The sequence below is a fragment of the Mastacembelus armatus genome, chromosome 19 (assembly GCF_900324485.2).
Source record: "Mastacembelus armatus chromosome 19, fMasArm1.2, whole genome shotgun sequence".
Classification (NCBI taxonomy): domain Eukaryota; kingdom Metazoa; phylum Chordata; class Actinopteri; order Synbranchiformes; family Mastacembelidae; genus Mastacembelus; species Mastacembelus armatus.
In genome coordinates, this window is record NC_046651.1 from 17,123,062 (window position 1) to 17,137,256 (window position 14,195).

The window sequence follows — 14,195 nt, forward strand, 5'->3', positions numbered from 1 at the left end:
TAGCCATCCTCAATCTAAGTAGGATTAAGTGCTCATCTTGGATTATGCTGCACTGGGACGTTTACATTTTCATCTATTATTACTGAAACCTGCGTCAGGACTGCAGAAGATGTTAGAATAAGGGTGAAAAGTGCTGATAATATAGTTTTAATCTTTCATATTTGTCAGATGATCGATTGAGAGTCACATATAGAAGGACAACACACATTACTGAGACGTATTTCTCAGGAAACTAGATCGTAGATATGACAAAACAAAGAACAGTTTCCATTTCAGACTAGATCAGTCAACAGACATACTGTAACAAAGAGACAAGGAGGTGGGAACAAGAAGAGGCTTTTGTTAGTTGAATTTATTAGTCCATTAATGAAACCGTCCAGCACACGATGCAGCTGGATGGCGCTTTGAGAGCCAATAACAGACCAAAGAGCCAGTGAGATGCAAATTTAGTCACATATTTATTACATAAATATATAGTAAAATAGACCAGCGACAATTACCATAAAAATATCTTCCTTTAAAACCCTGACCATAAAGAAAGGTTTGAAAATCACACTTTGACATTTACAAACACGCTGATTGTCTGGACCTGTCGTAAGCAGCCCACCACAAAAACCTGACATCACACCACCCACTGGACTCGTGTTGGGAGGAGCAGGAAACAGGAAAAAGGGGGTGGTGGGTGCTCAGGAACAGCAGGGGGTTGGGTAATCACAGGGAGGACAGGTCCAGGTGAGCAGGGACTTGGTGTGATGAAGGTGTGGGTGGCGTGAGAGGAGATCACAGTAGATATTCGGAGGTTTCCTGCACATATGTGTGTTTGTGTTTATTTAACCCAGGGTCTAAAGCCTGACTGTATTTTCTTGCACGTTTGTTGCCCCTGTGCTTGTTGGGAATGAATCCTGAATATTGTTCCTTTGCATGTCTGTGGATGCCATCTGAGTGTTAAATAAAGAGAGGAAGAGGTAAAGAACAAAACCTGGCTCAAATAATATTTTCAGATAACATCTGGTTCAACCTGCGTCAGATAACAGAAGGCTGGGGGGTCATTTACATAGATCAGTCACAGAAAAGTAAACTGAACACACTTCTAAATAATTTCTGCTACTCTTTGTATTACCATGAAAATATATGTCTGGCACCTCTGGACAGAGACATCAGAAGAGATCTCTACTCTTGGTACAGTGAATGGCCATGTGTTTCCCTGCGGGCTGTGCCCTCGGTTTTGCAAACTGTTACACACTGCACGCACGTTTCATTTTACTGCAGATTTCCATCTGGACTGTTATTCCCTTTGGCTTCTTACACGCACACGCACACGCACACATACACACGGACATTTCATCACCTCTGCAGCTCAAAAAAAAAACAAATTACAGGAGGAAAATCTAAACTCTGAGGATGGTAGGCAATCTTCTCTGTGTGACTCATACGATGGGAAAACAGTGACAGTAACAAAACTTCTGTTTTTGTCCTCTGGCCAGGAAGGGTGGATTATAAGAACTGGGTATGGGACTCAACAATGGCACCCACTCACTTTAATGAAATTTGCTTGCAGAGCGGTTAAGCCACAGGTTCTCACTCAGCTTTATAACTGTGTATAATGAGATGAACTTATAGAGATAAATACAGAGTGTCTGGGAAGGTTTTAGAAATGTAAAACGACCTTCATTATAAAATGAAGATTGTTGTTTGCAGCTTCGTCTAACATCCTGCTCCACCATCTATACTTCTAAATGGTGTGTATTGAACTTTAAAGTCTTTTATTTTGTTAATTCACACTCACCTAACACCAGTTATGTTAGTAACTTCTTAACATAATATTCTTCCCACCATATGAGTGGCCCTCCACATTGTTCCTGTAATCAGTTTTCGGAGCCACCGAGTTGCTCAAATGTTCCGTTTTCAGGAGCTGCCCACCAGGACTGGGACTGGTACAATCAGAGTCCTGGGTCGGGACTAGTGGCAGCCTTGCTTGAGTCTCTTGCACTATGCTGTTCCCAGTTGTCTCCAGAGATAACAGGACTTGTCTGGCTTATAGTTTACATGATAACCTGTGACAACAGGCTGACACACGTTCAACAAGAACACTTCAAAACCCATCTTTGGCACCTTCCCTGACCTTGACCAGACAGGTCTGACCCCTGAGCGTCTGCAGAACAAATCATAGTTTTCCCAGCAGCCTCTGCAGTCACAGTGAAGCAAGGAGTAATACAAAAGTAAGAGAAGCAGCTGCATTAGCTGTTGTACTGAAGGTTTTCATAGCTGACCTTACATGCATGTTCATATATTTATGGCTGCTATGAAGCCATGAAGTTGTAGTACTGCATTTCCACTGTCGCACCGAGCAGGTTGTACAGGGTCCTTGAGAAAATTCAAGGTAAAAACAACAACAAAAAAAAAAAAAAAAAAATCAACAAATCCAAATTTACCCTTTGGGGTTGATCTCACACACTTGAACCTGCTGAAAACATTAGAACTCGTGCACACTGTCAGTGCTTCGTTCAGACTTGAAGGTTTTCTGATGCATCTGTCTTTTCTGTTCAGGGGGACAAAACATCTTTTTCTAACAGGACAGGAACATATAGATCACAGACGTGTACAGTATAACACCATCTAGAAATTGTTTGGCATGGAATCCCCTAGCAGCACCAGCTGCTCCGTACAAGAAGACCTGGTGTTCAGCATGTATCTGGTCTTCACTGGTCCTGCTGCTGAAGACACTGAGAACCTCTTGAAACATGGTGTGTTCTTGCTTAAAGCTGTAAAGCATGCTCAGCCATCTGTACATGCAACACTGGGGCTTTGCTGTTGTAAACGTGAGCAAAGAGGTGGAACAGTAAAGAGGACGTTCCCAGCAGACATGAAGCCTTTGAGAGGTGGTTGTCGGCCGTTTTGCTGGTGCTGTATAAAGTGGCTTGGACCTGCTACAGAGTGGGCAACGGTTCATCAATCCATCCCTTCTTTAGGTTTCAAAATTGAGCGGAGAGCACTTCCTCTGGCTTTGCATACAACAATGGGCTTGTGTAATGCATGAGCCAAGAGAGCTCAGAGTGTATGTGCTCAGGGTGTTTGACAGAACAGAACACAAAGGAGACATGTTGGAGCACAGGGAGGAGGAAAGCACCCTTTGAGGCCAGTTTATCAAACCTGAGCAGTTCTGAACCGTTTCAAAAACTGACTTTCCACCAAACGAACATTGCATATTAATCTCAGAAGCACAGATCTCCCCAAACTACATCACACCATTGATCTAATCTCTGATCTATGTTTCTGATTGATAGACTATTAATAGATGAGCTCAGCTGTGTACATTCTTAGCTGTCTAGACATGTGATTTCATACCCGTTTACAAAACCATCCTCATGACGATAAAGAGCAGCAGAAACCCTCTTAACTCACACGCTGACGCCACAACACCACCTGAAAGTGCTCGGAGTTGGTGCGTAGGATTTGGTCTACTAGGCAACAGTCTTAGAAGGGTTATGCAGACCCTGAGGTGGGGCTGAGGTGCTGTTATCTCCTAATCAATAAACTCACCAACACTGTATTTACACAGTGTCTCACACTCGGCTATTAACACAGAAGTGATGGCTGCCAAACAGACTGTTTAAAAATCAAAGAGTCTGAACACAAATGCTAATGATCCAATAAACAGATTTATCTCTTGGATCACAGCTCATGGGTTTGAATATTCTCTACCAATTTTCTGTTGTGCTAATGTGGCCACAAACGAGGTCTTTGCTATTTAATGTTGTGTGCAGTGATAAAATTTAAACCACCCAGCGCACTAATTCACTCTCTACCAGAGATGTAACTCTGCGCGCAGCATTTTCTAAGTGCAGGGCTTCATAATAAATCCTCTAGTGCCCTATGAAACAATGCCACACAGAAAGAGGCATACAAAAGCAATCAATAGTCATCATATGGAGAGGGAAACAAAACTGCAAAGCCTTAAACCGCAGCCACGGCAGTAATCTGCTCTGTTCTGTGAGCAACAGTCTGGCTTCTGCTTCTGGGAATTGCTGCAGCTTTTCTTTTGAAATATTTCACACTGTTGCAATTCAGTTTTCATCTCCTACACCAGCCTCACATATAGAGGTTTCCCCAGACCCCTCCTCTTATTAGCCTGCTGAATATTAGTCACATTCTTCAACAAAAACACTACAAGTCTGACAGGACTCTGTTTTCCTGACGTCTGCCACGTCCCGCGGCCTAAAAAGGTGCTTCTGGGGGTTTGGGAGGGGACAGCAAAGCAGGTCGATCAGAAATCAGCACCACGGATGTAAACAGCAAAGTGTTCACACACGTACGCACGCCAAACACGGTTCTCTCACATCGACACAGACACTGACGTCCACATGCACACACCTATATACATGCACAGCCCTGGTTTTAGCCATGCCAACCTTTCGATACACAACAAGGTAAAACAGTAAGCACACTGAAATAGAACAGGCCTGTGGACAGAGGAACAAAACCAGTTCCTCTGCCTCTGCCCCCCTCCCTCTTTCCCAAGGGTGGATGGTCCCAGCTTGGATGGAGGTCTCGTACTGTATGTACGTATGTACACCATTAGACAACTGGGTGAGGGAAAGCTGGATATGTCCGGGGAGAAAGTGCAGAGACTGAACTATCACTGACAGTAAGGGCTGAATTTGTTTTTCTACACTCTGGGTCATGTTTATGAGAACAGTCAAAATGTGATTTATTTAGGATCACATGTTCAAACTGGACTTTTGAACTGAAATGAAGCTGGTCTGAGTAAGGAAAAAAGGCCAAAGATGTCTTGTGTGTTTTTATTGTGGTTTGGCAGCCCATTTCCAACTGTGGAAAAAAAAAAAAAAATTTTGGAATGAAAAAAAAAAAGAAAATGAACCATAGTAAGTCAAATCCATGAAGAAAAATAAATATAATAAATCACATTTATGAAATTAAGTCAAATCGATATTGGGACATATAAAGTTCTAGTTTTGGGTCAAAAGAATGAGCCTATAAATAAACATGTGACACCAAATAAAGGTTTTGAGATAAGAGGTGATGAAGATAAATTTACTCCTGCCAAAGTATTAGACTTTAATTTCTAATGTCATAGTTTCTATCCAAAATTATGACTTAATGATATTCTCATTCATGATTTTAAAATGTACCAAAATGAAAAATAGGAGATAAATAATCACATAAGTTACAACAATGAGATAATACGTAGAGCTTTTATCTTTTCTTTTCATATTTTCTTATTTTTGGTCATGTGATCTAATTTTCCTTCTTTTCTCGGTGGGAATGGGCTTCCATGCAGCGCAGCAACAAACACAGCTCACAAACACTCCCAACCAAACAGAACCAACACATCACTCTCCCACCTCCACACAGGAACAGGTATGTCTTCACTGAGGGTTTTAAAAAAAGCAATGAGATCATGACTCTTTAGGCGTGACAAAGGTTTTTGACACCTTTTAGTCCTGACACACGTCCAGGACCAAACACAGAAAGAAAAAAAAAAAAACAGTACACTGCTGATTATAAATTGAGAAGACAAAATAAAGATGAGCTAACAATGGGTTTTCATCTAAGGTTCATCATCATTTATTAGAAAATGTTCTTTTACCTGAGAGAATCCTTCAATAGCTTCCTTTACCCAGTCACAAAAAGTGGTGTGTGTCTGTGTGTGTGTGCGTGTGTGTGTGTCTGGAGTGGGTCTAGCTGATGCTCTCATGGGTGGGTGTATTTTAAAAGCAATCATGACTTATTATTCTCCCACTAATGTATAAAAAGATGAGATGAGAAACACATCAAAAGGTTTACTCACTTGCTTATTGCACTTCATTAAGAATAATTGTAAACTCTATAATTAGTCATTAACTGTCTTTGCTTAAAGGCTGCTCGGGTCATTTTGGGGTCAACTAATTTTGAACCAGTGCATGGTGCAAAAGGCATTTGGCTTGGGTGCGTTTTATAATTTTGACTCATTTCTCCATTCAAAGTGCTTTTTAGTTAAGTGCTCAAATACGACTGCTGGTCGGCAGGTTGCTGATGTTCGTCTCAGGGATGTCGAGTATTTTTTTTTTCTTTTTTAAAGATTTCCTCACATCTCAAAAGCAGAGGTAACGTGTTAAGTGAACGTCTTTATGCTACGTGCAGCCGCCACCGGGACAAACATTAACATTACCTTGGTCACAGGACAGTAAAGCTTCACACACATATTGCAGGACTGATTTTAGGGGCTCCTTTAAATCTTAAGAATTTGAGGCCCTGTGGCCGTATCGATCAACCCACCAAACAATGAGAGCATATCAAGTCGACATTCGAAGCACCCACACTTTCCAACAACACACATATTCACAGCCTACACACACACACACACACACACACACACACACACACACGCACTTTAACAGCACGTCTCATAGAATCTTTATTCTCCACAACATCCCCAGTACCCCTCCTACTTGTTTTCTGAGACCCGGACCACCGTGAAGAGTTACCGACCCTGAGGACCAGCCAATCAGCTCGGCTAAAGGCCAGTGCACCCGGGCAGTCCGGACCCTCACCCACACAAAGTAGCAAGGGTCTTTAGGTTAACTCAAAGAACCTCTGGAATTTAAACCAGGCCGAATTGGACTTGATAAGCAAGATTGGGTTGTTTTTGGGGGGAAATGGAGGGAAATTGCATAGACATCTTGCTACTTGCATGTCTTCACAAAATCTACATTTGGCATGAGGGGGGGGCGGGGGATGAAACACAACCATAAAACCAAAAAACATCACAGACAATCTCAACTCAACTCAATTGTCCATTGTGTCATCATGTGAGAATAAACCATGATCATAGAAACTATGGAGGGATGGACATAAAGGCCCTGTAAAGCCAGCCCTGAAAACCTTGCTCGGTTGTTGTCTGACAAATCTGTTTGCTTACATTGGGGAGGGGGTGGGCGCAGACCAGAATTCCTTTTAGCTCTAACCAGTCAGACTTGAAAGCCAAATATGGTCCTCTGTAAAAACTCTCATCAACATCTAAGAACCCATTTAAACTTTAGGGCTGCATGGCCATGAGATAGAAAATCAGCTGGATGCAACAAGGAGCATTTGAGATGGACCGAAGGACATTTGTCTAATTGAAAATGCGTCTCTCCAAGAGAAATATGGAAGATTTAGCCCTCTGGAGGAAAAACGACCCCTAACAGGGATAAGAGGTGCTGAAGTTACCCTGATCAGTTTGGCCTCTGAGCCGTCTGTATGGGTCACATGGATGTGAATGAGAGCTCGTAAAGATATGTTCAAACTTCTGTCTCACACATAGTAAAAGTAATTTATCAATGAATTTGTTTATTGTCACTTACTGGCCTGCTGTTACTGTTGAAAATAAACAGCTAGACTGGACTATTACTTCTTCAGGTCTCTATAAGTCCCAGTTGTAGTCTGCTGAATACTGGGGATCAAAAACTAGGCTGGCAAGACTTTCAGGCTGGCTTCTGAGAGACTGGGAAGGGGGACATATAGGGAAATTGAAGTTGGACTTTTCCAACTATAATGCATGTGTGTGTGTGTAGCAGCCATGTTAGCAGATATTCATGTCAGATAAAAACCTGCTTTATGTTCGTATTATCCCTCCCCCACCTCCCACTTCGCTAACAAACAACCCCACTGGCCTCATGAACTTCAGCCACTGTGGCTGCTGCCAACACTCACATCAATAGTTTGGACGACCTGAATGTAATTCCATAGGTGATCACACACAAACACACACATACACACACACAACCATAGGCATTCATGTGCAGTGTGTCATGTCACTGAGAAAATGAGGGGTAAGAATATATCTCTGCAAACAAGAGGAGGCACAGGGTTTGTGATTAATGTCATGGGGCGCTGAATATGGACCAGCATGCACGTGAGTGAGTGCACACATACAACTGTTAAAAGCATTTTACATTTTCCTCTTACATGACAGTGAGCGGGAGCAGTTCAGTTTACTCTGTTGCATTAGATCTCGAGTGTTGTATGTCGTATTTACATCCTGGGATATGGCCAAAACAAAATGCAAATGAAATGAAAACAAAATCAAAACAGAAAACATACAAAAATACATAACATAGTATTGCACCTTGCAGTCGGGCAATATATATTCTCAGTTTTGTTGGTTGTTTGTAACGTCTGTGTGACACCACTATCCTTTCTGCTGGTGTGTGGAAGTTAGGTTGTGGGTGCTGGGCTCAGGTCCAGCCCCCTCCTGTCAGCTACATTCAATACCTTAAAACACTCAGCCATTACAAAAGTCCTAATCTCTCAGTCTCTGGGCCATTCACATTTTAAGTTTACTGTCTGCAGACTGTGCCTTTAAGCTGGAGAAGTGCTCACATTAGCAGATGATCTCTAAATGTCTCCCAACATTATCTCATGTTTGTGTTGTATCTCCCGTCATCTGAGAACCCAAATCAGTAAGATCGAGAGCCCCAAAGCTTGAGGGACGAGTTCTTTTGTAACCTCTAGTGATGCGTACGCACAAGCACATATTATCTTAACATATACATTTTCTTAAAATCTATATATGTATCTCTGAACTTTCACATGTGCCTGCAAAATATGACTCCTCCCAAGTTCCTTTGAGTTTTGTGTTGTGTGAGGTATGACAAGATTGTGTTTCAGTTTTTTTTTTTTTTTCAGTTTCTGTTGCGTTATTTTTCCTGTTTGTGTTTTTTTTTTTCCTCCAAAGTTGTATTTCATAAAAAAAGAAACAAAATATAAAAAAGAAATTCCTGTTTTTGTTGGTTGTAAATTCCTCCTGATTAAAGGGGACGGACAACTGGACAGACACACAGACAAACAGATCAGTTGGCTTATCAACACAAACTATAGACGTGGAAAAGACGTGAAATATTTTCTATGTTACACTGCACGCATGGTCAAAAAGTGACAATAGCTGTTTTTCCCTCTTTTACACAGAGCAGTTTAAGCGTCAAAAAACAAACAGAAAAATAAGAAAACAATGAAAAAATGAAAAAAAAAAAAAAAAAATCTCCAATTTTGTTCAGGAGTCTTTTTTAAAAGTCATGTCTTTTCTTTTTGTTTCTTAATCTAAATCAGACTCAGAAGGTAAAAGCAGCATTATAACCCCTACGGTCACACACACATACCCAGTCAGCTCACGAGAACATCAATATGCTTTTTTTCTCTTTTTCAGTTCTTTTATAAAGATGTCAAGACAGAAACCTGCATCTCTGGAATGGATCTGTCTCTGATCCTCACCATGTGAAAGGTGGCTGAGGGGGGACGCTTGGGGTTGTCAGCTGGCACGGGAGCGGGGGCTCATGTGGGGCTGTTGTGGGAACTGAAGGGGAGGCCGTACATATTCCGGCACCGCCATCTCCCCGTCCTCTGAGTGTTTGTTAACATTGTCTCTACAACCAGCCACATCACCCTCTCTCACCCATGTCAATGATGGCAGTGAGGGTTGAGACCCTCAGCGTTTTGTTTCTTCCTCTTTTGCTTTTGCATCCTCACATTCTTGCTCCCGAGTCTCTCCGTCCTGTCACTGCTGCTATGCTGCTCACATTCGTTCAGCGGCGCCACTCTCAAGGGCACTTAGGCCAGCCTTGTCTCACAAGCGGATGGCCTGGACCCCATTTGCTCCCTGGCTCAAACTGAGGGAAATCCACCCAGGGGTGAATGGGTAAGACAGCTAGGGTGCTGAGGGAAGAGGACGGGAGGAAGAGAGGGTGATGTGAAAGGAGGGCTCCAAATTTGAACTGTCACTGGGCTGACTCTGCTGTAGCTGAGATGATGGGAAAATGAGTGCTAAAGGGAGAATGAGTAAGTGCTACAGAGCCTTCCTTACCCTCCTACTCTCTGGGGGTTGGGTAGGGGGTGAGGGTCATGTGCTGTTGGTCTAATATTGAAGACAAGACAGGTTTGGACTTAACCCACTGCAACCCCCAGCCTCTGTTACAAAGAGCAGGTCAGGATGCACATTGAGGGGTGAGTTTTCTTGGGGGAAGTCATGTACAGTCTGACAAAAGGACTTGATTAAACTTTGATGAGTAAGGGGGAACCGGAGGCCTGTCCAGAGTGTACCCCTGCCTTTCGCCCGAAAAAAGCTGGGATAGGCTCCAGCAGATGCCCGTGACCCTAAATAGAAATAAGTGGGTCTAGATGATGGATGGATGGAGTAAGGGGGATAAAACTGCTGCAGTAGTGCAAAAACCCGCACCAGCCTGGCTGGGTGGGGGCTGTTATAATGGTGTTGGGGTGCGATTCAGTCTGAGCTAGGCTCCAGAAAGGGCACTGCCATGGGCTACAGAAGGGTGGGGAGAGGGCAGGTGATGGATCCGTGGAGGCGGCGATGTGCTTGAGGGAGGGATTCTTCTAAAAGTCAGACCAAACTCTGTCATTGGGCCCAAACGTGGCGTTCCAGTTCCTCTCTCCTCACGACATTGCTCCACACAACTGAAGCACCATCTGTGATGATTACCCATGATCCCTGTCTCAAGTTCTCTGCTTAGCTAGGTGTGAGGGGTGCAGATTACCCATCCTGTACAAGTGCCCAGTAGAAACTACTGCTTAGCATTGAATATAAAACACATTTCTTAGTCTCTCTTTCTTTTATTCTCTTTTGTAAGAGTGGTAAACCCAGTTAGATTTGGCTTGGCCCCAGAATTGGAATGAACAGAGTGGGCTTTCACGATCAAATCAGCATTCTTGAATCCTATTACACTAAGATATCTGCCATGGATATTTGCCAGGAGATATTACCGTCATAGTGGGGAGCACTGGTAAAGTGCATGAGACTAGAGGTGTCAAGTTGCCTCTGAAGAGAACATTTCATCTTTTTACGTCTAATGCACTGTCCCTGTGTGAGAGGAACCTTATTTCCATGAAAATATTTATGAAGATCCAATGGCAGCCATCATAAAATCGCCATGATGCAGAGGGAAACGGCCCTTTCTATGCATGCTAATTCACTGGGCATGGCCACTACGGGTTTGTAGTTACTGGTTTCTCTGTTCTCTTGCTGCTTGCTTTGATGGGAGTCAGCTGGGCTGCACATCCAATGTCTTTCATCACTTCTGTGAGTTGATTTCCACTGACAGAAACGGGTAAATCCAGATTTCAAAAGACGATACTTGGTCCCACATAACAAAAAGAGATAACCCGAATGCAATGGGTACCATTCCCTGGAGTCTGCAAGAGTCCAGGGGCATGGCTGGCCCTCCTGTCTTCAGTGGTATTTCATTTCAACCAAGTGATAGCACTGAGGGTGTGTGAGTGTGTATGCTGTGAGTGTTTTGTCTTTTCATGACTACAAGTGTCACTTACGCAAAAATTATGCACATTTCTGTTAATCTACACATGCGCCAACTTGAATGGTGTATGTCTGTGTGTAGGCTGTGGGCAGCTGCCCTGTGTCCACAGAGGTGAGGTAGTGCCTTACACCACAGGGGCAGTTTTGCTGCCCCAGCCTGGGGGTGTGTCCACTTTGAGGTAAATGGTAGCCTTCTTGGCATTTGCCTGCTCTCAGTAACGCCCATGGTAAAAAACAGAGGCAAATATGTATGGAAGCCTGGAGGGGCCACACTGAGCTGAGTCCGTGAGGAGGGGACTCTGTACAAACCCTGCAGGTTAGGGCTGTATATCGGCACTGCCGCGCAGTGCATACAATAAAATGAGGCATTCACGTTACTCTGAGGTGATGTGTGTTTTTATGTTTATGTGTTTGTGTAAGACAGAGACACAGAGAGAACGAGTGAAAGTGTGTAAGATGAGCTCTGCTGTCTTGCTGGTGGTTGCTGCTATTCAAACCCTCCTTGGAGGCTGGGTGTGGGAGATTTACTTCTGCCCCTGGCTCTGAATCTACACAGCCCAGCCACCAAACCTCCTTCCCTCTCTCTCTATCTCTGCTGCTCCCTCCTCTCTCATTCCTCTCCCATCTCTTCTTTCTTTCTTTCCTTCAATGCAGCAACTCCTTGGAGAGAGAAGGGCTTAATTGTCATTCATACAACGCTAGGCTGCTGGCACAAGCAGCACAGGCAATGACAAGGCAATTCTGCTCATGTGTGTTACTGTGTGTGTGTGTGTGTGTGTGTGTGTGTGTGTGTTGTATGTCACAGGAGCCGGTCCAATGACAGAAATGAAGGTAGATGTGGAGCCATGGTCTGCATGTTTTACCAAAGGTAGACAACACAATTTCATAAAACTGGAGTAGCCTTATATAAATATAGCACCGGCTTCACACTGGGATCTAAAAAGAAGAAGAAGCTCCAAAAACAGCTGTAACGGCTCAGATTGATTTGAGGAATAGATAATAACTAGGTCTGGTAGCTTAATACAGCCATTATACACCAGAATAATAAAGCTTCTGCTGAATTTTCCATGTGCGGTGGCTGCCGATTGCGTGTGCCTGCATGAGTGTGAGTGATAATATGTCACTGTTGTCCATGTTTTCTGAATTACCGCCTTAACACTTATTCAGAAGTAATACTGACAGGTGCTGGAGACATGGGCTTCAAAACATGTAAATCTGTGACCGCTACAAAGAACCAGAGAGGGGGAACAGACCCCTGCAAAGATAACTGCTCTTAAGAACTGAGGTGGAACAGGCTGTGTGTATGTGTGTGTGTATGTGTGTGTGTGTGCATGCGCATGTTTTGTGTGCATGTCTTGGCAAATGACTACAACTCTTACTAGATAAGACATCATGCTCAGACAGAAGGGCCCCCACACGGATTTTAAAACAGGGGTAAGTAAAAGGAGGAGAAAGAGGCGGAGGAGAGGGTGTTCAAAAAACAAAGTCCTCTGTTTGCTCGACTCTCCTGTTGCTGGTGCGTTGTTTCTGTAATTGTTGTTTCCAGTATTTAAACCACATACTGTAAATACGATGTCGGAGAAATGCAGATTCCTGCCGAAAGAGCTCTCCCTCCATACTTCCCCTTTAAAAATGATGGCCCTTCCCATCTCCCAGTTTGCTCCAACTTCCTCTTCCCTTTGCATGGTGCCAAGTGTCTCACACCTCCTGGTCCTCAAAGACCTCCAGGAAGAGTGGGGGGAAGAGTTCGTTTGGACACTCCACTTTCATATGAAGGAACCGGCTGGCGTGGCACGCCCCGATCATCCGCAGGTCCGTCACTTTCATCAGGAGCTTCGGCCAGAAGTGGGGAATGTTGTGCTTGCGGTAGTTGATGTAGTGCTCAAACGCCAGCAGGTAGGTCTCCTGGCACTTCTCGATCTTGTCCACGCAGGTCAGGCCAGAGCGATCTGTGGGAATCAGAGTTAAGTGTGTGGGAGGGAGAAAGGGGGAGGAAGAGCAAACAAAAATGAGTGTGTCAGTAACCACAGACTCAGGATCAACATGACTAAATGTCAGCATTTGGCCGGAAAAAAAAAATTAAAAAAAAAATCCTGTAATTGTAGTGATTTGGGGAAAATGTCAAGGATGAAATAAGAATAATGAAATCCTAACTATACCCATTAAATATCAACAAATCTTATAAATCCAGAATAACCAGTGGATATTCTGAGAATGACTACATTGCTTCTCTTTCAGGAGCCTGGGCTTAAGCACAAACTCTCTCTATTTGCATAGTATTATTTCAAAGCCCTGAGCACGTGAGTACAGGTGTCCTCGATCCATCATAAGTCTCAGTGTCAAAAGAGTGAAGCTTTCGATTTCCTCCTAAACACTGGATATTATGTGGACATTTTTCTCCAGGTCATAATGACATTTGATTCCCAGCAGGCTAAAATATGTGCTGTGTGTAGCAGCGTGTCAGGGGGACAGGAACCTAAAATATCAACATTCACATTCCTACAACACCAATATAACCATCGGCCAATACAAACTAGAGGAACGGTCATGCAGCTTTAAGTCGCTGCACAAGTCCTGAATTCAACAACAACCTGAGCTCATGAGCAGCACGGCCTGCAGCAGCGCCACCTCTGTGTCGTCCAGGTTGAACTGTGCCAGGCTTTTGCCCAGATCGAAGATGGCGTCCGACACCACGCCCAGCCCGCCATTCTTCAGCTGCTCGCGCTTCACGGCCATCTCCCCGCTCAGAGTCAGCGTCTCACTGTCCGGATCGTAACGCATGGCAGCTCGCAGAGACATGATCTCCATGCAGCAGCCCTTCAACAGGATGATCTGGTCTTCACAAGGCAGCTGGAAACACATAAAATGTTTTGTCATGTTTAATGTAGAAATA

General features: G+C 43.7%; 1 protein-coding gene across 5 annotated transcripts in view; it reads right to left on the minus strand.

Annotated features, from left to right (window-relative positions):
• Nucleotides 1-5,570: 5,570 nt before the first annotated feature.
• thrab (thyroid hormone receptor alpha b) overlaps nucleotides 5,571-14,195 on the minus strand; it is a 101,943-nt gene continuing 93,318 nt past the window's right edge. For all 5 annotated transcript variants that reach the window (XM_026314801.2, XM_026314802.2, XM_026314805.1 and 2 more), the window contains 2 exons: nucleotides 13,894-14,152; nucleotides 5,571-13,251 (listed from right to left, as the gene is read on the minus strand). In XM_026314801.2, the coding sequence (XP_026170586.1) occupies nucleotides 13,001-13,251; nucleotides 13,894-14,152 (510 nt within the window). In that variant the 3' untranslated portion in view covers nucleotides 5,571-13,000. The remainder of the gene's footprint in view (nucleotides 13,252-13,893; nucleotides 14,153-14,195) is intronic.